The sequence below is a fragment of the Delphinus delphis genome, chromosome 13, assembly GCF_949987515.2.
Source record: "Delphinus delphis chromosome 13, mDelDel1.2, whole genome shotgun sequence".
NCBI classification, from domain to species: Eukaryota; Metazoa; Chordata; class Mammalia; order Artiodactyla; family Delphinidae; genus Delphinus; species Delphinus delphis.
The window spans coordinates 46,473,606-46,494,995 of NC_082695.1; the positions used below are offsets into that span (position 1 = coordinate 46,473,606).

General features: G+C 40.8%; 1 protein-coding gene across 3 annotated transcripts in view; it reads right to left on the reverse strand.

Annotated features, from left to right (window-relative positions):
- The window catches only part of B4GALT6 (beta-1,4-galactosyltransferase 6), a 65,532-nt gene extending 44,420 nt beyond the window's left edge, over positions 1–21,112 (reverse strand). The window contains exons 1-2 of one of the 3 annotated variants that reach the window (XM_060028850.1): positions 20,958–21,112; positions 2,892–3,008 (exon numbers count right to left, since the gene is read on the reverse strand). In XM_060028850.1, the coding sequence (XP_059884833.1) occupies positions 2,892–3,008; positions 20,958–21,072 (232 nt within the window). In that variant the 5' untranslated portion in view covers positions 21,073–21,112. Of the gene's footprint in view, positions 1–2,891; positions 3,009–12,759; positions 12,968–20,957 lie in introns of those variants that run through there. The other 2 variants (XM_060028851.1, XM_060028852.1) reach the window with 2 other exon arrangements.
- Between the last annotated feature and the right edge of the window lie 278 nt (positions 21,113–21,390).

Here is a 21,390-nt window from a genome sequence, read left to right on the forward strand (position 1 = left end):
GGGCATCTGGGATCCTAGTTCCCCGACAAGGGATCGAACCCATCTGCACTGGAAGTACAGAGTCTCAACCACTGGACCGCCAGGGAAGTCTAAGTGATAAATTTTAAATGAGTCAATACATGTTCATCAACTCTCCCCTGGAGCTCAATTAGCTCTTTGTAAACCTTAGTGTCCATTATCTCCTTTTTGGCAGATTTCATCTGTACAAGTCTGTGCAGAAATAAATCACTGCATTATAAGTAGCTATTTACATTTCCATCTCTCTCAGAAACCTAGAGATCTTCATGTAGAGGGAGGATTTTTTTTTTCTTTTGGTAGGAATCCTTTATTTTTGAATAGTACTATTTGCCTTTTACAATGAATGCTAAATGCCAGATCTTCATTTTATTCTAATAGTTCTATGAAACAGCGTAGATGAAAAAGCTGGGCATAAAGAGCTTGCTGAATCTTTTAAATATACGATAGCTAGTTGGTATAAGAACAAGTGCTAGATCCAGAGTCTTCTGATCCCTAAACCAGAGAACATCAGAAGTCTGAAAGACAAGCTCTAGTCCTGGTTGACTAGTTACTAGCTGTGCAGCCGTGGGTCAATCACTTCGTCTGGGGCCTCAGTTTTCCCAGCTGTATAATAATGGGGTTGAAGTAGGTGATCTCTAATGGTCCTTCTAGCTCGAAAGCTCCAAGATTATTTTCCCTAAAAAAGGTAATGTGACAACGTGGAAGAAAGACTATGCTGTTTAAAGGCACAGTTTCAGGAGGATGTTTTTCTTCATCTTGTATCTCTAATATCTAGCTAAGGATACCTACACTAACTACTCAAGATAAATGAACACGGCAGAACCTCACAGTTGCCTATTCAAACTCCATTTTCCCTTTCTTCCTTGGTAACAGAACCCCAATTTCATTCAGGGCAGCAGGGAGCCCAGCTCAAAGACTATCATTCCCAGGCGTCCTTACAACTAAGTTCTGGCTAGTGAGACGTAAGTGGAACTACTACATGGGACTTCCGGGAAGGGTCCTTACAAAGGGGGCACTCTATTTCTTCTTCTTCCCTCCCTTCCATCTCTCCTTCTAATGACCCAAGGGCAAACATAGAGACTGGAGACCCACAGCCATCTTAGCCTGTGAAGCTACATGACAGAGCAGAAGTGGGAAAGTGTGTGAAGACTTTCTCCACAACAGAAACAGTCCTCCATCCAGACTTCTTTTGTACAAGCCTCATGGGTTTAAACCACTGCAGGCAGGTTTCTCTTACAACCAAACCTAATTCCTAACTGATACAAAAACTGACGGTCTCCTGAGAAGAGTTGCACCATCAGTAAAGGAACCATGTGAAAATTTTCCAAAGGTTCATAAAAAGCACACTTTCATCAAAGGATGCACTGGTTGTTCGGTCTTCACTGCAACTACGACTTGGTGAGGGGAAGAGAGGATTTCCTTTTTTTCAGCTGTGGGATGCTGCAGTGGGGTTGAGGGCAGGGTTGTCTTGCCCAAGTAACCAGTTCTCCTAATCAAAAATGCAACATTCACGCATATAACTTATTCATACTCCAGGAAAATAACCTGATTGGGCACAGATTCTATTAGCACTCACTTATACAAATACAGTAACTTAAAGATGCTTAATACTTCAGGTGAATGAACTTTTAGCGAATACCTTCACATCAACTTATTCAACCAGGACAAGTCTTAGCGAAGCTTTTAAAATGTTTAAACTTCTCCTAAAATTGACCTACTGTTCAGAAGACCAATTAATGCAGAAGACCAGTTCATGAGACTTTTACCGTACTATTAAAATATCAGCTCAGATGAGACAGTCTTTCTAAAGGAAATTTCTTTAAAGTTAAAAGGAAGAAGAAAACTAAGAATGTTTGATTGGCGGCATCATAATACAAATCAGGCAAATGACTAGGACAGGTTTTGCAGAAGCATGTGTGACATTAAATTAAGAATCAATGTCACAGTCTTGAATTTTTAGAAGGGTCTAAAAGTATTACCCATCTTAACGCCCATTTTAAGAAAATATACCTATGGTTGGGAGATAGGGACTTCCTATTAGGGTGTGGGGATATGTGTGTGTGATTTACAGTGGCACAATGAATGAAGAACTGTTGACATAAGTCTTTCACTTTAACTGTTTAAAATGAGAATACAGTGGATGCAACAACTGATAATCAGCCACTGAACCCTTTAAAATAACAGCCAATTCTACTTCAGGAAGACAATGTGGAAACACTGCCAGAGAAGAGCACAAGCATCCTCCCACAGCAGTTGAACCTATTTACATCATTAAATCACTAGTTTGGCCTATTACACAGGTTTTAACCTCATGTGATTCTGATGGAGATTCTTCTTCCAGATTATATTTTAAAAAGACAAGAGCAGCTACTGATTTCCAATTTTATATGATTTCTCCCATTAGCCCCTAAAAAGGCCATACAATTATTAAGACTCTTCTATAACTAAAAACAAGTACTTTCTAGACATAGCTGGGAAAGCATCTTAGGAATTAGAATGGGCATAAAGAAGATGGCAGTATGGCTAAGAGGAATAAATTACTCTCTTTGTGGGTAATTTCTTTTCAACACAGTAGGCAAACTGAAAAAGTACAAGCTGTTTTTCATATTTTATGTTTGCAAGAATTAACTTAAGTATCTTTATACAAAGCCCTCATCACCTTGGTGATCATACCCTTATATATATCCTAGAATACATGACAGTCCCGACTCAAGCAGTGAAAGACCCTCCCAGTGCACTTAGTAGGAGACCTTCATCTTTAACAGGAAGGTACTTGGAGGCAGAACCAGAGCTGAAGAGATTTGGTTTACTGATTTATGACTCTAAGGGTAAGAAGTGGAAGCAAAGCAAAATTAAACAGGAAGCAGTCTTACCTGTACCATTGAGTGTAGTGTTTTTATTTGTGTACAGCCTGATCATATGTCCTATTGTTTTTACATTCTCTCTCAACATTATTCCTCGAGCTTGTACCATAAAGAGATATGTGTTGGCTATAAAGGAAAAAAAAAAGAGAATGTCATGACTCAATAAGCTTTTTAAAAATTTTTAAAAATAATATTCAGAATTGAGGAACTGCCCAATAGACCCAAACTGACTCAATTAGTACATCCAAAGGGAAAAGAGAAATATAAAATGACTATTTCCCATTATCAAAAACTTACAAAAACAAACTCTTTTAAAAAAACAACAAAATGAAAAAATTAAAGTAGTAACATCCATCCATCAAACAGAATGAGACTAAACGAACAAACTGAAATATCGTAATTCCTTTATCCATAGATGAGTTTCTACTATAAAATATACTTAGAAATTTCGAAGAGGCATTTTTTTATAAGTATTCAACCATATACTCCTAAAATTCACTTTCTCTAATTCTATATTAATTCCCTCAAACCAAAGACTCCACAAAGGTGAGGATTCCATCTTGAATCATAAATAGATCATAAATCAATCTCTCTAGTATGGGTATGGATCTTGCAAATTCTCAAGCCGTTGGAGGGGCAGAGTGTAGAATGATCTAGAATCAGTATCACTTTTTGTAATTTTTCTTAAATACTTGAACTTTTACACCCCCTTTAAATCACAAATCTACCTACCAGGACTGTAAAAGCAGACAAAATCAAAATCAATGTGGCATTTTCAAGCTGTTAATCTAATTCTCCAGAGTAAGTGCTTCAAAAATAATTTCTAATCTCCTCCTTTGGGAGAAACTGGTAATTTGACAAAGATTACAAAAATCCCTGGCTTTTGAGATGGCAAGCCTCCTCAGACAGGCACAGAAGTCAAGTCAAAAGACCTTTTCTTTTTTGGTCCTGATTCTGCTACCATGGGCAGCTCACTGGATCTCAGTTTCCTCAACTAAAACTGGCCGTACTACACTAGGTTTCTCTAAAGCCCCTTCTACTCTAACTTCTCCAAGCATGAAGCTAAAAATCATAAACTCCATTCAGACAAGAGGAGGAAGCTCACTTTCATGGCAAAACCAAGAAACTGCAAGGCTCGGTTAATGGCTCTTTCAATTTTAAGGTAAGCTGTCTCCCAACACAGTAATGACACTCTCGAAAAATGAATGCTGAATGAAAAAATCAAAAATGCCGACTCATTTTCTGGGCCCAGTTCTGCTTCTTCGACATGATACAGAGAAATGAGCAAAACGTTTGCTACCTCCTTTCCCATTTTTTTGAAATTTGAACTTGCTCAAAGTACAAATGAACAGAAAATAGATAACGAGAGTAGAGAAGCAGAGTGTATTAACACTCTTTCTCTCACCTTCAAGCCATAAAAGAGAGAGAAACAGAAATCCAGGTTCCACATAAGCTTTACCTCAATCATTTTTAGTAGACTGTCCACATCCTCTCTAGAAAGCAGTCCTATAATTAGATTTAACTTGTTTAGACTTGAATTTATTATACCAGGGTTACAAGCCCCACAAGTTTTTATTACAGTTTTGCTTTCTAATGGACTTTAAAAGACAAACGAGACAAAGTGAAGAATGAAAACAAAGAGAACAGCCAACCAAAAATGTGGGAAAATGTTCAAGAAAAGCCAAAGTAACATTAGCAGCTCTACCTAAACCAAGATCTCAAGTTCAACTGAAATGATGCAGGAAAAAAAAATGAATGCCAACTGATTTACAATCTCTCGGATCATTTAATCCTAAAGTTATACACGAAATCTGTTATCAGTGGTGTAAATATCCTAAATATTTGTTATGCACCAAACTGGAAAAAAAAAAAAAAAAAAAAAAGACCTGTCATGGAGAAGCAGGACTGAGCCAAGGGTTATTAAGCGAAGACCAGTACTGATTCCCAGCCTTGGAAGAAACAGTACTGGCCTAAGCAAGGATATGCTAGGTGAGAACACATGTACCTCACTGTCTGTCCTGGAAACAGAACTTTTAAAAACTATGTAGCTTTTACTTTTAATGAACACACCTACTCTTACAAAGAAAATGGTTTGAATCTTGAAACCAAGTCAAATTTAAGAAACAAGGAAAACATCCAGTACAGAAAAGGATAATCAAAGTCAAATTTTCCTAAAAACTTTCAAAATATCAGGTAACAAAACCGTTAAGAAAATGTATCACTGATGGCACCTGTGACAAAGGTGAATCATTTACCAAAAGACTGCATTTACCATTCATTAGATGGATGGAGAAGAAATAAAGTGAGACACCAAGCTCTCCAAATGGAAATCTATTAGTTTATTTTAAATCATTCACAGCTAACTGAGTTACATTCCTTAGGTTAATAGTCCTCACGGGTTTAATCCCTAAAGATCAAAACCCATTAAGGAATGAAGCTGTGTTTAAACAGAGGCATTGTTAACAGGAGCAAGGCCATGTGTCAGAGTTTCAAGGCCCAAGAAACCAGCACTGAATGGTCCAGACTGTCTGATTACCAAACATCATGAAAGTCCAGTAATCCACACTCAAGTAACTATACTTGCCTGCTAATTATCATTACTATAAAATATAGTATCTTATTGGCAAGCCTGGAAATCCTGGTCTAAAATTTCTATTCCAACTTACAAGAGACTACATTTCAGAAAACAAAGAGGGAAATCTTTCCCATCCTTGCCCTTTGGTCTCAAGACAACTCAGAAACACACTAAAAACTACCACTGGTTAATTAAAATGATGCCATGTTCTCTAATTTAGTTCATTTGCTATTTGCCTCTGCATTGTGAGACATAAATTTAACTTCTTTACCTAGTCTGTTTTCCAGGGGGGGACAACTACAACTTAAAGGAAAAAAACTTTCAAAAATCAACAGTTTACAACAGCTTCTAGGCATCCTACCCTGGGTTTGTGTGGAAAGATTTATGAACATGCCTCATTCTCAACTTAATAAAACTAAGGAGTACATTTGCCATAAAGCTGTGTCTCTCTACCTCTTTCCACACGCAGCTTTGTTCACTGAAAGCACGCTGTGTATTCAAGCCAAGGAGACTGTGCCGTCTGCAGTGATCTGGAAAGGCTTCCTAAGCACTGAAGGACTCAAATACAACATCCCTCTGATCCCGACATCCATGTTTCTAATCGTCACAATCTCCAGGTCCTTTAACAAAACCAGAAGTCAACAACAGAGCTGACTGTGAGGGAGACTGTGTTGGTTAGGCATTCTCACACGCAGCTATAAACGCAGTGCTGGAGCTAAGAAAGACAAGGTACAAATACAATTTGCGGAGACACTCACACAAAAGTAAAAGTAGGAACCGTGGTGGTGAATTACCACAGGAAAAATTATCTAGAAAGGAGATAAGAAGGTGAAGTTCAGACCACAAATAGGAGACACAAAGATAAAAGACCCCGAGATGAATTAATCTGAGCTTGAACATGGTGAAGAAGTCACTGGACAAAAGAAAAGGGAACGGTCAACCATGTCAAATGTCACCACACAGGCTAACAAGAAAGACTAAAACACAATAGCTTAGAAAATAAAAAAAACTAATACCTAGTGCATACTCTACTGGGCATCCTTAGAAGTTCCTTACATAAACTAATCTATGTAACCCTTACAAGCAATCCTATAAGCTAGGTACTAATATTCCCATTTTACAGATAAGGAAATTAAAGCATGGAGTTAAGGGACTTGCTCAAGGTCACACAGTTATTGGCAAGTAGTGGAGCTAGAATTCACCCCCTGCAGTCAGCTCCAGCAACCCAGCTCTTCACCACCAACCCAGTTAGCCTTGAAAAAAGCTATTAGATCACGGTCAACCTTCAAGAGAGCAGTTTCACCCAAATAATGGAAACAAAAGGAAACTAGTAAGGAGTTGAGTGGATAAAGTGGAAGCAGTCCAGTTTTAGAACAGGTAAGTGAGAGCAAGGTCAAGGGAAGTTTTCTTGTAACAGGAGGGACCTGAGCATGACTGTGGCCTGAGTGGAAGGAGGAAAGATGAATTTTAAAGCGAAGGCACTAAGAGAAGTAAGAGGAAGGAGGGAGAAGCACATTTACGTCGATAGGACAGTATAAGCAGAGGCTGTGAGGTGCACAGCTGCAAAGGATATACAGGGATAAGCGATCCAACTTGAATAGTGTTGGCAGCAATGGAAAATAAGTTATAGAGGTCCAAATGGACGAATGGGGTGCAAAAACAAAGAAGAGGGGACTAGAGCTCATTGTGAAGATGAGAAGTAACATTAATGAAGGTGAGAAAGTGCCAGACGTGGAAGGTTAGAAAGACTGGGGTCGGGAGAGAGAGCACACCACAGACATGGGGACACCCAGGCATGGTCAAGCAAGGAAAGATGGAAGACGAGAAGCAGACTACCTGATGGTCACCACAGGACGCCAGCAGGGGCAAAGCGGAGCAGAAACGCTCTGAATTGAGCATAACCGCGGAAAGCATCCCAGGGGGGCAGAATGTTGGAGAGCACAGATTTCTGAAGGGAAGGGAAAGGAATTAACATTGAGTAACTACATTCATCAGGCACTGAGCTAAATGCCATATATAAATATACTTAAACACACATATAATTACATTTCACTTAATTCTTATGTAACAGGTTGAATGGAGGCCCCCAAAGACGTGTGCACATCCTAATTCCCAGAACCTGTCAACGTTATCTTATTTGGAAAGGGAGTCTTTGCAGAGGTAATTAAGTTAAGGATCTCGAGATGAGGAGATCACCCTGGATTATCTGGGTTAGCCCTAAATCCAACGGCAAGTGCACATACAAGAGAAAGGCAGAGGGAGGTTTTTACACACACACACATACACACACACACACACACACACACACGAGAAAGCAATGTGAGGATGGAGGCAGAGATTGGAGTGACCTGGCCACCAGCCTAGGAAGCCAAGGAATGCCAACAGGCACCCAAAGCTGGAGACAAGGAAGGATTCTCCCCTAGAGCCTCCAGAGGGTGCACAGCCCTGCCAACTCCTTGATTTCAAATTTCTGGCCAACTGGAATAGAGTGTGGTAACGTGTACGGCAGCCCTAGGAAACGAATACAGCACCCCGGGATACAGGTACAGCTTTCCCCATTATGAGATCAGAAAACAAACTCAGAAGTTACACAGCTGGAATTTTTAAAAATCAAGATTCAAGCACTGGTCTGAATGACCCTGAGGGGCAGCTATTTGGAAGAAGCAATGGCTTCTTCTAGAGGAGAGAGAGGGGCTAAGAAAAAGAAAAACCTTCAACGTAAAAAGTTATGAGGGAAGTGACAACAGGAGGGATAAACAGATTTCAACTAATGCGAGGAGGAAGTCAGAAGGGGCACTTCAAAGTCACAGGAGAGAAAACGGTTTCCCAAATAATCCACAGAACACATAAGGAAATAAACAATATGGATAAAGGCAAAACACTGCATGTAGACATCCCTTGACAGTAACCACAGATATCTGAATCAGGTATTCTCTGAATTTCTAAGAACTCACAATAATCTATTTCACATGCTTGTAAGTTTTCTTCTTTCCACATCTAGCCCCTTGTGCAACAAGTTTCCAGACATTACTCATGCAAGTTTGTAAAAGCTAAATATATTATCTCTAATAATAATACTGTAAACCCCAGGATGAGGCCACATGACATGTGAAATATAGTTCATACTTTGCCTAGGACCAAAGTATTGCTTGAGTTAAAAACAAAAAGTAACAGACTTCTAGGCTGTGCCAGGCTGTAAAACAAATGATTCCCTTTATGTCAAAGCACTATTTAAACAGATCTCACTATTTAAACACTATCTTACCATGGTGATAATAATTCAAAGTCAGGTATGGGCTCAAGAAAATCTGCAGAGCAAATAATTACTAGCCTATAATATCCTCCTCCCTATCTTTCCAGTAAGTCACAGGCTGACTAATAAACAGAATGAAATAATTCTGTGGTCAGAATCTCATTTTATCAAGCAATAATGAATACAGTGATCACATACAGTACAGATCTATTTCAGATCTTAGCCAACAGCTCAAGCTTTGCTGATGTAGACACCAAACATTAACAAAAAATTCTTTCCAACAGGTACTTTTACCACTTCCACTCTGCATTTCAACAGTCTTAAGTTATTTGAGGGTATTACTTGTGTTTGAATACTGATCAAAGTTAAATGTTTTTGAATAAAATTTGACTTTCCCACCAGTCTTATTAAAGACGTTCAGGGTAGAGACGTGTTTATTCAATAAATATTTGTTGAATAACTACCAACTGCCAAGCAGTACCAGAAACTAAGAAGCCATGGGGGTTCCTCTGTAAAAACCAAAATCCTGAAAAAGAATAAACTGCCTAAAACATCGGAATTACTTCTACAACAACCAGACCATCAGTTCAGCCTAGTTTAAATTCAGCTGAAAATTCAAAAACTAGACTCTGAACACATGATCTAACACACGATAGCTCTCAGCACTGTCATTTGTTAATTCACTGTTATTCACTTAAACACATAGCCTCTTTAAAGCATGACAGAAGCCTGAAGAGTTGAGCTATAAACCACATTAGAGAAAAGTAGAATCAGGAGGAAATGAGGGAATCAGGGAAGGAAAAATGCAGACAATTACATTTTTAATCTAATCAGTAAGGAAACTTACCTAATGAAATTACCGACTAAAAGATGAAACCATAAATAAACACATCCAGGAAACATTATAAATCTGCTGAAAATGAATGATTTCAGAAGACATTTAAAGTGAATGCGAAATGAACCTCTACCCGCTTAAGAATGCTATCTTGAGAAAAAATAAAAGGGAGACCTATTTGAACTATGTTTTACAACCATCCCCAATTTCCCTGTGTTTTCACAATTAAAATATCTTTCATAATTTCAACTTACTTAATCATGAAAGTAAGTATAACAGGCAGGAGAAAGGGGACACAGCATGGGAAATGAATTTCAAAGATTTCCAAAGCTAGAGCATATTTTCAAATCTAAAAACAAGGCATCTTCTCATTCTCTACCATTGGCCTCTTTTCAAAGATTTATTTTTATTTATTTATTTTATTTTATTTTTTGGCTGTGCCGGGTCTCAGCTGCAGCACGCGGGATCTTTTAGTCACTGCATGCAGACTTCTTAGTTGTGGCATTCAGGATTTAGCTCCCCGACTGGGGATCGAACACAGGCCCCTGCGTTGGGAGTGCAGAGTCTTACCCACTGGACTGCCAGGGAAGTCCCTACCACTGGTCTCTTGATTCAAATGAAAATAAAGTCCAAGTTCTCTTCCTCCAAGTCAAACTGGAAATTGCACTATAATTAGAAGTCACAATATCTGAGCGATTAACTTAATTACCAGCAAGGCAATATATATAAATGATTTCAGTAAAGAATTATTAACACTAGCAAGCTCCAAATATTTAAAAATAAAGAAAGAGATAATATTTCAATTAAGATATCATGGTATAGTAACAAACCTCATAGAGCTGCTTAGCTATGAAAATACTATAAAGACTTTTATAAGTCTTTTGTTTTGAAATTACTTCCATTGGCTAACATGTAATGCCACATGCTTTAATAACTTTCACTGACCTTGTTAAGTGAATTACAGTATATCTTTGTAATAATTAAAAATACTAAACAAATTTAGGATCAACCTATAACTCAATCACATAGTCAGTGGAGACTCATAAAGAAACACATGATCCTGGTTGTCTTAAACAACCTGTCTGTCCATTCTGGCCATTTCCATTCTGGAGGAAAAAAATTCTTCACCGTGATAGCCATTTCTGTCTCCAGTAAAACATGATGCTATAAACAAATTAATCCGTTTTTTAACAGGTAAGATCAGTTCTATGAAAGATCAAATGATATGAGATAACCAGTCTAAAAAGTAAAACTATTTAGCACTAAATTATTTCCCAACCATTTGGGGTATTTGTCAGAAATAAGTTCCCAGGGGCTTCCCTGGTGGTGCAGTGGTTGAGAATTCGCCTGCCAATGCAGGGGACACGACTTCGAGCCCTGGTCCAGGAAGATCCCACATGCTGTGGAGCAACTAAGCCCGTGCACCACAACTACTGAGCCTGTGCTCTAGAGCCTGCGAGCCACAACTACTGAGCCCATGTGCCACAACTACTGAAGCCCATGTGCCTAGAGCCCGTGCTTCACAACAAGAGAAGCCACTGCAACGAGAAGCCCGTGCACCGCAAGGAAGAGTAGCCCCTGCTCACTGCAACTAGAGAAAGCCTGCGTGCAGCAATGAAGACCCAATGCAGCCAAAAATAAAATAAATAAGATAAATTTAAAAAGAAAAGAAAGAAAAGAAATAAGTTCCCAGGGTCCAGAATTACCTGAAGTATTAATTAAAAATCAACCAGGATCACAATCAGAATATCTGGTGATAAGACCTGGGTTGCCTTAGGTAAGGCTTAAGCACCTTCATGTTTGAAAATTGAAAAACCATTCTCTAAACGTCATTAACATTTGTTAACAAGCAAAAAAGTAGAAGCTTTCATAATTAGTTTAACTTATACCAAATACATCCTCTTTTATACAGCTTTCTAATTTACGAACGATTCATTCAGACAACGAAGAATCTATGTTTCATCCCTAACGAACATACAACACAAAGACCTCATAGAGCCAAAGACTTTTACTAACTCGAGAAAATTAATCATGAAAACAAAGATACGAACAGGAAGTCATACTTATTATGCCTCTGGAGAAAAAAAGTTAATTACAAATTTGAGATTTATGTCTTCCTAAACATTTTGCTGTGCCACATGGCCAAAAATAAAACTGACAAAGCTATCTTTTTTAAGCTATCTTTCCTATTTTAACTGAGGAGGGTTTTTGCTGTGGTTTAAACTGAACCCTGTCAAGTTCTGCCATGACGGAAAACAAGTATGCCCATGAAACAGAACAAATTAAGTCGGCCCAGTATAGGATATACGTGCTAGAGAGAAATAAAATTGGGGTGCTACCTGAAACTCTCCAGTGGGCCCAAGACATGAGTAAAAATACCTAGTAATAACTAGAGTAAACCATTTTCCATGGCATTGTAGGTATCCTCAGAAAACCTTTTAACCTTCAATGGAGCCAATCTTCAACTCGAATCACAATATTACTCGTATATTATTCTCTTTGTTATCATCCTGACAACAGGCAGAAATGGAAAGAAAAGACTTTATAAATATTCAATCACCGGAGCCTCTGGGAATCAAAAAAAGAAAAAGAGATTCAGATGGAAAAGGAGAAAAAAGAGAAGGGAGAAAGAGCTGGGGGCAGGCTGCTCTGATTAAACTGGTAAAAAAAAAAAAGTGCAGTCCAAGCAGTGGTGACAAGAGCTAGCATGGTCTAAGGCGGCCAGGAAAATGGACCGGAAGGAGAAAACTGTAAACACACAAAGCCGGAGGGGCTCTCCATTCTCCAGAACTCCCAAATAGGACCTAGGAAATCCAAGTTCTAGAAAAATCTCTTCCCAACGTACCTCCTTCTCACCACCTCCACATTTTCACTCAGGTTAAGACAAACATGAGGGGCAGGCTGGAAAGGGAAAAGGAGTCACAAAGGCAGGTGGGTAGAAGTGGGCACAGGTGGAAGAGGGAGAGGGCTGCAGAGATGAACACAGCGCCGAGGAAACGAGGGCAAGGGGCTGAGAAGCCTGTCCGGTCCCCCAAGCAAAGCACCTTCTCCAGCCTTAACCTGTGGTCATCTACTCTCGGCTGGAGAACAGGTTACGAAAGGAACGCTTAGCAGGCCGCTTATTTTGTTGTTTACAGCTCTGTTAGAATGGTCTGATTTGGCTTCTTTACAAAGAGCAGAAAACCTGCCCCGTAATTACGCTCACTGCTCTCACACTATCCAGAAGAGTCTCCTCTCTTCTCCATGGGGTATTCCTTAAAGCTGAAGAAGACACAGGTCATACGTCCCCCAAATCTTCAATGTTCCAGGGCAACTCAGGCACAGAAATCCCAAGGGGCACAGTTCAGCTTTTCCAAAAATCATCCACTTCAGTTCTTCCAACAACAACGCGTGAGACTCTGGGCAAGTGGTGATCTTTAGGGGCCTTTCCTTCTCTTCCTTTACAACAAGGCCATTCTCCTAGCACGGGGCAGGGGGTGCGGAGCTCCAATAGCAGACCTCTGGAATCTTGCTCCTGGGGCTTCTCTGCACACAGCTCTGGCTCCAGAGCCAAGGCCTCTGTGTCCAAAGTTCCCATGGCCCGGGGCCCTCAGACAGAGGGGCTCCGGTGGGGAGAGGCTTAGCCACAGCTGCAACCACCAGAGCCTAACGCCATGCGCACAAGCGTATGTGTCCTGAGAAGCTTCGCAGTACATCCTGTGATAAACAGGCTGGTCACAAGACGGGTAAGGAAATTACTCACCCTCTATACATGTAACACTGCCCCGAGAGGAAAATGCATTCTGTTCCCAACAAAATTCCAAATAGTATTTGGAATACCTACCAATACAGAGACGACAAACCTAGATTAGGCGTTTCTCTTTTTAAGGTATCCACAGACACGGCTATTTTTACCTTTAATAAACATTAAAAAGTAGTAATGATAAACCCTGCCGCAGAATAAATGCGTCACTACCTCATTCTGCCATGTTGTTTAATAGACGTCAAATTTACTTATAAAATGGTAACAAGGAGAATGGTATTTAGCATTGTCAGATTTCAATCAATCAATATCCCCTTCAAAAATACCTAATTTCCCACAAGGTCATAGGATTTCGATTCACTCGTGCTGAAACAATATAGCTGAGTTAACGGATACGCTCAAGAATGGCAACCAGAGAATAAAATAATAAAAATAAAAGAATGGCAACCTGACGGTGGTAAGCAGCCTCTGAGAAGGCTCCCCTGCCCCTTGAGTGTGCACTGGACCTAGAGACTCTTTTCTGACAAAGAAAATATGGCGAAAGCAATGGGGCTGGGAGCTGCCCAATGGAGAGGTGCCAGGGCAAGGAACTGAGCGAGGCCTCCAGCCGATAACCTGCGAAGAAGCAAAGTCCTCAGTCCAACAACCCTCAGGGAACAGAATCCTGCCCAGATGCATGTGGGTGAACTTGGAAGCAGATCCTCCCCCAGTGGAGCCTCCAACCACAGCCCTGAGCTACACTCTGTAGCCGAGTAAGATACCTTGAACCAGAGGCATCCAGCCAAACCGTGTCTAGATTCCTGGCCACTGAAACGATGAGATAATACATGTTTGTTGGTTTAAGACCCTCAATTTGGAGGTAATTTGTTAGAAAGTAATAGATAACTAATACACTGACCAATCCTGGCATTTTCTCCACTGTTCCTCATCCCCTGACAGCCCCTCCATATTTCTTCCAAGGTGTCTAACATCCAACACTAGAATGGTATTGATGAGTGGGCAGGGAAGAGAGCGAACTGGAGCTGCCACACCAAAAGCAGTGATTTAATCGGAAACAGTCACTCAACAACCCTTCACTAAGCCTCTAGTATGTGCCGAGGTAGAAACCAAATCTCCTAACCTAGTCTAGGAAACAGTTTATACTAACATTTGTTCACGTAAACAGAGCCGCTCACTGTAAGAGCTCAGTCACCCACCTTATTAGGTATGCATGTCCTCAACCTCCCTCTCCATATGCATCTCATCTTTGCTATCATGAACGTCTTTATCTCCTCTCCCATCTCCAAAATTAATCTACCCATATACTTGATCCCACTCCCTCTACCTGGTCTCCCTGATTCCAGAACTGCTGACTTTAATCCATCCACACCAGTACAGCCTAAGTACTTCTAAAATGCAAACCTGATCATGTCACTCTCCTACTTAAAATTTAAGCTCAGTGGTCTGACATTGTCCTCAGGCTGAAGTCCAAGTTCTCAAACCCAGCTTACAAGGTCCTCTATGGCTGGACCCGTATTTCTCTCTCTGGCTTCGGCCCACACTCCTCTCTGATTTCTATTCTTTAGCCCCCTACCCTTTTTCTTTTTTAAAAAAACTTTCCATTTCTCTCTCATCTCTTAGCCTTCAAATATCCCATTCCTACCTGAAGCACTTCTCCCCAGGCCCACCCTTTAATCACCTAACTTAAGCTTCTGGCCTCAGCTTAACCTCCCTCTTCTCCCTGACGCCTAGTCTAGTGCCCCCATCCACCCATCTGGTGCCCCATAGCAAACTGCGCTCCACACTCTCTTCCAGAATAGTTGCTCTGCAACTATGCGAATTTCCCACTGGCTACGAGCTCTATGAAGGCAGCGACCGTGTGGATTCTGCCCAGTGCAGAACCACAGACAAACATGTATGAATAAGTAAATGAATTAAGTCTTCCTAGATCATACGTTGTAATTTGTTCCCTTCCTCAAATCTTCAAACCGTGCCCTCACTCCCCAAGCATCCACATAAGCTCAGGTCTTCCCATCTTATAAGGCTCCTTTGATCCACTTTCATCTGACCTCTGATTTACAATCCAACCCAAGGCAATCCAATCCAAGGCTAGGCAATCTGGCTGGTGCCCTATGACACCACAAAAACAGCTCTTGTAGTGGCTGTCACAGAGCTCCTACTTACCAAATCCATGATTCTCCTTCCAGACTTTACCCCACTGAACTATATATCCCACTGCAATGCTTGTTTTGCTGATCATCATTTTTATTTATTTACTTATTTTTGCGAAGGTCTCTCTTCACTTTCATGATCTCTCTCTCTCCCTTCATTTTCCTATTCCTATTTCTCCACGTGCCCTAGGCTGATGGATTTCATCTGTCGTTACCTTGCCTTCAGCCTCCACCAGCTGTCCTTGGGTAGCCATCTAAACTTTCCACAGTGTCAATCACACTGCTTCCCATTTAGGGCTGGGGAGTGAAAAAGGTAAAAGAGCCTCATGGGAAACCCTTCAAACTGCACTTGGGCTTCCTTCATATTCCAATTTAACCCCTATCATTCCACATTTAAGAGTAACTAACTTAGTGAGTCACTTCTGCTTGCACAAGTTAGTTTTATTAACTCAGGTGTGTCAGGGGAAAAATAGATATGTATCATTCACCTATATGCCGAAGACACCCAAATCTCTCTCCAGTTAGACATTTCTCCTGGGCTCTAAGCCCTTATGTCCATCTGCCTACCTACTGACAAGTTCTTCCTGGCTATCTTATAAGCTTCCCAACTCTATATCTCTAAAACCAAAATCGCCCCCTCAAGGCACTTGCCTTTCTATAGTCCCTACGACCCACAGCCTGGTTGTCTAAGCCAGAATACAAGCATCGTCTTCAAGCTTCTCCCTTTCCTTCAATCCCACTATTCACATCCTCTCCACTCTGCCCTGACCCAACTACAACCTTGATCAGGTTCGAATCTTCTATCACCTGAGCAACTGAAAAAACTTCCCACCTGGTCTCCCAGCCACTGGCTCCGCCCTCTGTAACCCACACTCCACGCAGAAGAACTGCTCTACAACAAAGGATTCCAGCATCCCCCTTTTCAGAACTTCTGATGTTTCCTGCTACTCACAAGACAAAAATATTAGCATGGGAAGCCTGACCAGTAAGAGAGGCCCAGAAAAAAGAAATACCCAACACGGTGGCCCAAACCAAAAGAACCCCCCAAAAGAGCCATGGTGACCAGAGAACTTGGTGAGGAAAGAAACCAGAAGGACCTTTGAAACACAAAGCAAACTGTAACAGCTCAGAAGTGCACAACCAGACTCACCCCGCCAGGAGGCTAAAGGGCTGCCATAAGAAAGCTACAGGCAACTAACAAGCTACTCTCTGAGCAAACTGAGAGAAACCCAGCCGGAACGTCGGGGGGACTCTGAGCAAGGACCTACTAAGCCACCCACTCCCACAACATACCCCCACGCCCTGCCCACCCATCCCCAGCTCCACCTGACCCAGCAGGGCACCAACCTCCTTGAGACCCAAAAAAGCAAAGCACATGGCCAGGTGATTCCTCAACGGGCCCACAGGAATTCACACCAAAGTGGCCCAACCGGACTCCACCTCTACGCAAAGAATAAGACAGCCTGAAAGCAAGTCTGACAAAGGTCAGGACCGTCAAATGGACAGTGAAATCTCCCACCCCCAGGGGAGCTGCGCAATCTCCCCCACAATACTGCCCCGCTGATAAAAGGCTCATCAACTTCTTTCTTAACCACAGACAGCTTTAATAAAGCTGTGTGAACCAAGGCCAGTTTCTCTCGGCCAGGAAGTTCAGGGACCCCAAGTGCCAGAACACGAGGCTGGGCAGGGGAGACCCGACACTCTTCCCAATCTGGCCCATCTACCAACCCACGCCCTGGATGGTAGCCAGATGGAAATACTCCTATTTTCTGGAACCTACCTTTGCTCATGCTGTTCCCTCTGACTAGAGTCCCTTTGCTCAGTCCAGATAAATCCTATCCATCACCTCCTCTGGAAATCCTTAACCAGACCTCACTCCCCACGGCATGCTTTCTGAGGACCTGATGCAGCCCTTTCACGGCGCTCATCCCACTGTATGAGGGAAGGAACTCTGTCTTGGTCATCTTTTTTCCTCAAACAATGTCTAGCCTGTCTGAGGTGCTCTATTCGTGTTTGCTGAATGAATCTATAAGTCAGTTCACCTACTCCTTTGATGCAATAGCAGGTAAATGACTATGTTGTGTTATACTGAAAACAGTTTCACACTAAATGGAACTCCATTTTCAATTCAGCCAAGGCAAGACCCTAGGGGAACACTGCACTCACCTTTTTGCAATCATGCACAAAAGTAGAAAGAGAATGAGAAAAAATTCAGGGTACCAGCCTCTACTGGGTGGGCTAGAGCCATGTGTCCATGGATTTCCAGGGTGGAGGGTGGTCTGCAGACCAATTTCCCTTAGTACTAAAGTTCCTAATATAAAGAAAGTTCCTGTGTTTCTTGCATGAATTAGAAATTTCAAGGAAAGTGTTTCAAATTATTCTTAAAATAATGAGCTTTGAGTTTGCTGGAATTCATTGCAGATTAAAATCCAAAGAGTCAAAAAGTTGTTGAGCCACATGAGAAAACATTGGAAACTAAACATATTCTGCTACCTACAACTGTGTGGTACTATCTTCTCAGAAGGAAGAGAGGGAGAGGAGAACACTGAGGAAGGAGACTAATAAGAGTAACTAAAATGACAGGACTGACTGCCTGGGGGAAGACACACGACAAAAATAGGTCTCTGGGCAAAAAACGTAGGAAAATACAATTGATGTCTACTAAACAGGTTGATGTGGATAGGATCAACATGGATTTTTTAACATAAGAGATTTGAAACATTTATTTAAGATCAATTAAAAAATGCTCTCTTACATAACATGTATTTTAGTCACAAGAAAATTCTGCCCCAAGATGTAATTCAGGCTAAAATATGAATTATTTCAAAAAGATTCTATGTATATCTAATGTAAACTAGTTATAAGAACCTAATTAGCTTGGGGTATGTCTCATTAATAAGAAATCTGTGATGCAGAGGTAGAAAATAAAACTTATGGTTACCAAGCGGGAAGCAGGGAGAGGGATAAACTGGGAGACTGGGATGGACACATACACACTACTATATATAAAACAAATAACAAGAGCCTACTGTACAGCACAGGGAACTCTACTCAATACTCTGTAATGACCTATATGGGAAAAGAATCTAAAAAAGAGTGGATAAATGTATACGTATAACTGAGAAGTAAAACAACATTGTAAATCGACTATACTCCAATAAAAATTAATTTAAAAAAGAAAAGAGAAAAAAGAAATCTGTGATGAAACGAGAAGTATGCATAAGGCATTTCTGCAGCATACCAAAGTACTGTGGTTGTCTTGAAAATCAAATTGTGCAATAGATCATTGCATTGTGAGCTGAACTAGCCACATTTTTTTCACGGAACACCATTTTTACTTAAAGGTACAACTGAAAAACTATGCTCATTTAGACTTCTGTATTTGACCTACATTTCCCCCAAAAAGAGCAAAATGAGCCTGACGCCTCAAGAAAAACTGACAGTATGTGTTACCAATGACAAAATTCAAGCTTTCAAGCAAAAATCTGAGTTTTGGAAAACTGCTTCTCAATAATTAAAAGTAAGGAGGGTTTTTTGCTGCTAAATAATGCTAGTTTAAGAAACAGATTCAGTTTAACAAACTGTTAACACTTCACAAGTTTTGGTTTTCATTCTTCTTACTGGCTTCAATCAATTTTTTTAAGTTATAAATTAGAAGACCCAAAAGAACAGAGTAGTTTAAATCATGTCAACCTAATTGCCTAGAAGACAACTGCCAAAATTTTTATGCCATGTCAGTGATTGTTCTATGGCAAACATTAAGTATAGAAATAAGAAAGATATATTACTACTTCACATCAATTGAATTTTAAGAATCTACAGATAATATATTAATGCAATAACAAAAAATGGCTATCAAGTGAAAGCTGGAATTCTGATTTCCTTTGGTTAGCTTTTGGAGTAATTTTAATATGTTACTCAAAATACCAAGAAAGTAAGAAAATTGTTATCTAAGTGCAAAAAAAAACTTCTCCAGAATCTCTCAAAGTTAAAATATCTCATAAAATAACATCCCCCAAAGATGTCCAACCTTTAAAGAGCTACATAAGAAAGTAAAAATTGCTGTAGAATGAGAAGTTAATTGATAAGACTTCCAAAATGGCAGAGAATTTTAAGAAAAAGCTTGCTGAATATTTTGGCTAACTACTCTCAAAGCCACTGAGCTATCACTGTCATTTCTACTACAGGCTTCAAGATGTATCCAATTTAGCCTAAAGAAAAAAACTGCATTAAAAGAAAATAATATGTTGAAATATTCATATTTTTTTCAAACTTTAACCCCAAACTTCTATTTCGGGATATCAAGGTTTCGACAATTTACGCCTTCTCAAGCATCATTCTGAGCTTATACGTTTTACTTGAACCTGAAAATTTAATCAAGTCACATAATTTTTAGGAAACACAACAGTCTTGATGAGGTTTGGTGAGGTCTGTTTCTTCCCTCCCCCCTGCAATCCACTGAAATAATCTACTACCATGTGAGACAATGCCCTGATAATAATTCCATCTTAAAATTCTGCAGGTGTTTTCACTCTGTAAGAGGCCATACATACATTTTTAGCTCACTCAGGGGAGAAATGGTACTGGTTCAAAAAACTACTAATGTCTAAAAAACAATGATAGGAGATGCACAATGTTACTAACTCATTTAACATTAAATACATAATAACCCGGAAGAACTCAGAAAAGTTCTGGAAATACAGTGTTTTAATATCCATATGAAGTTCAGATTTTTCGGTCATGAGAATGCCACACTGGCACCTTTTCAACCAGAGGGGCTGAGAAACCAGGATGTTTACTAAAGAGGCTAATTCAAGCAGATTATACAAAAGTGTATTTTGGACTAGAAACCAAAAGAAAAAATGGTAAATAGGTTCAAATTGTAAACTATCTTGCATAATTGTTAATTTAATCATCTTATCTCAGAATTCATCCTAACAGGTAGCAGAGGCTACCTACCCTTGCAAAGCAGACCCAAGCACACTGAACAATTGGAGCATTGTTTTTACTAGACAACTCATCGCCTAAAAATTCCTGAAGTGTGGCACAAATGTTCACTGACCCCATTCTAAAAAAGCGACCTAGAACACTAGAACAGTACATTCTTGAACTCAATCACATTCCCTACTGTGGGTTCCTCCATCGTATTTTTACAACTAGTTAATATAGCTGAGAGTGTCTGAATAAAATTACGATTACTAAGTTTAAACTTAAAAACTTAATATTAAATGGATAAAGCTGTCACGAATACTCAAGAAAGCGACCAGGGCATCTCGGGCCACCACACCTTATTTTGCTCTGTCCACGTAACGCAGTCTTTAAGTTGTTTAAACGTGCATTGACAAAACTCACATGCCAAAGCCATGCCCCGAAGCAGTTTATGTGACAGGTCTGAAATCGCATTTCAAATAAAATGCTTTCTGCCGGGCCCCTGTTTATACAGCTTCCATCTCCCGTAAGTAATATGCTGCGTTTCCTTCACTGTGACCGTGGGAAGTGAGGGTGTGTCTCGGTGCTTACCGATGCCCGGAGCCACATAGATGAAGTAGAGGCAAGACGAGGAGAGGGAGAAGAAGAAGATGAAGGCGAGGAGGGAGCGATTGGAGACCCGCATCATCCGCCTGAGCACAGACATCTTCCTCTTCCCGGCCGGCAGCTCGGGCTGCGCTCTCAAGGCGGACTTGGGGGCACCGTCCAGGCCCTAAACTTCCATGAATGTGCTAAAAACCACAGGACTGCAGCGGGGTCCGCGCGGAGAGGATCTGGGATAGAGGGGCCAGAGCGGGAAGGAGGAGCGAGGAGGGAGCCGACGGAATGAATGAGAGGCGGGGGAGCCGGGGGAGGGGAAGAGTGGGAGGACGCGCGGGAAGGGGGGAGGGGACGCAGGGCAGGGAGCCCCGGGGGCCAAATAACCCGAGGAGGCCGTGAAAGGGCAAGGACCCGCGTTCGATAC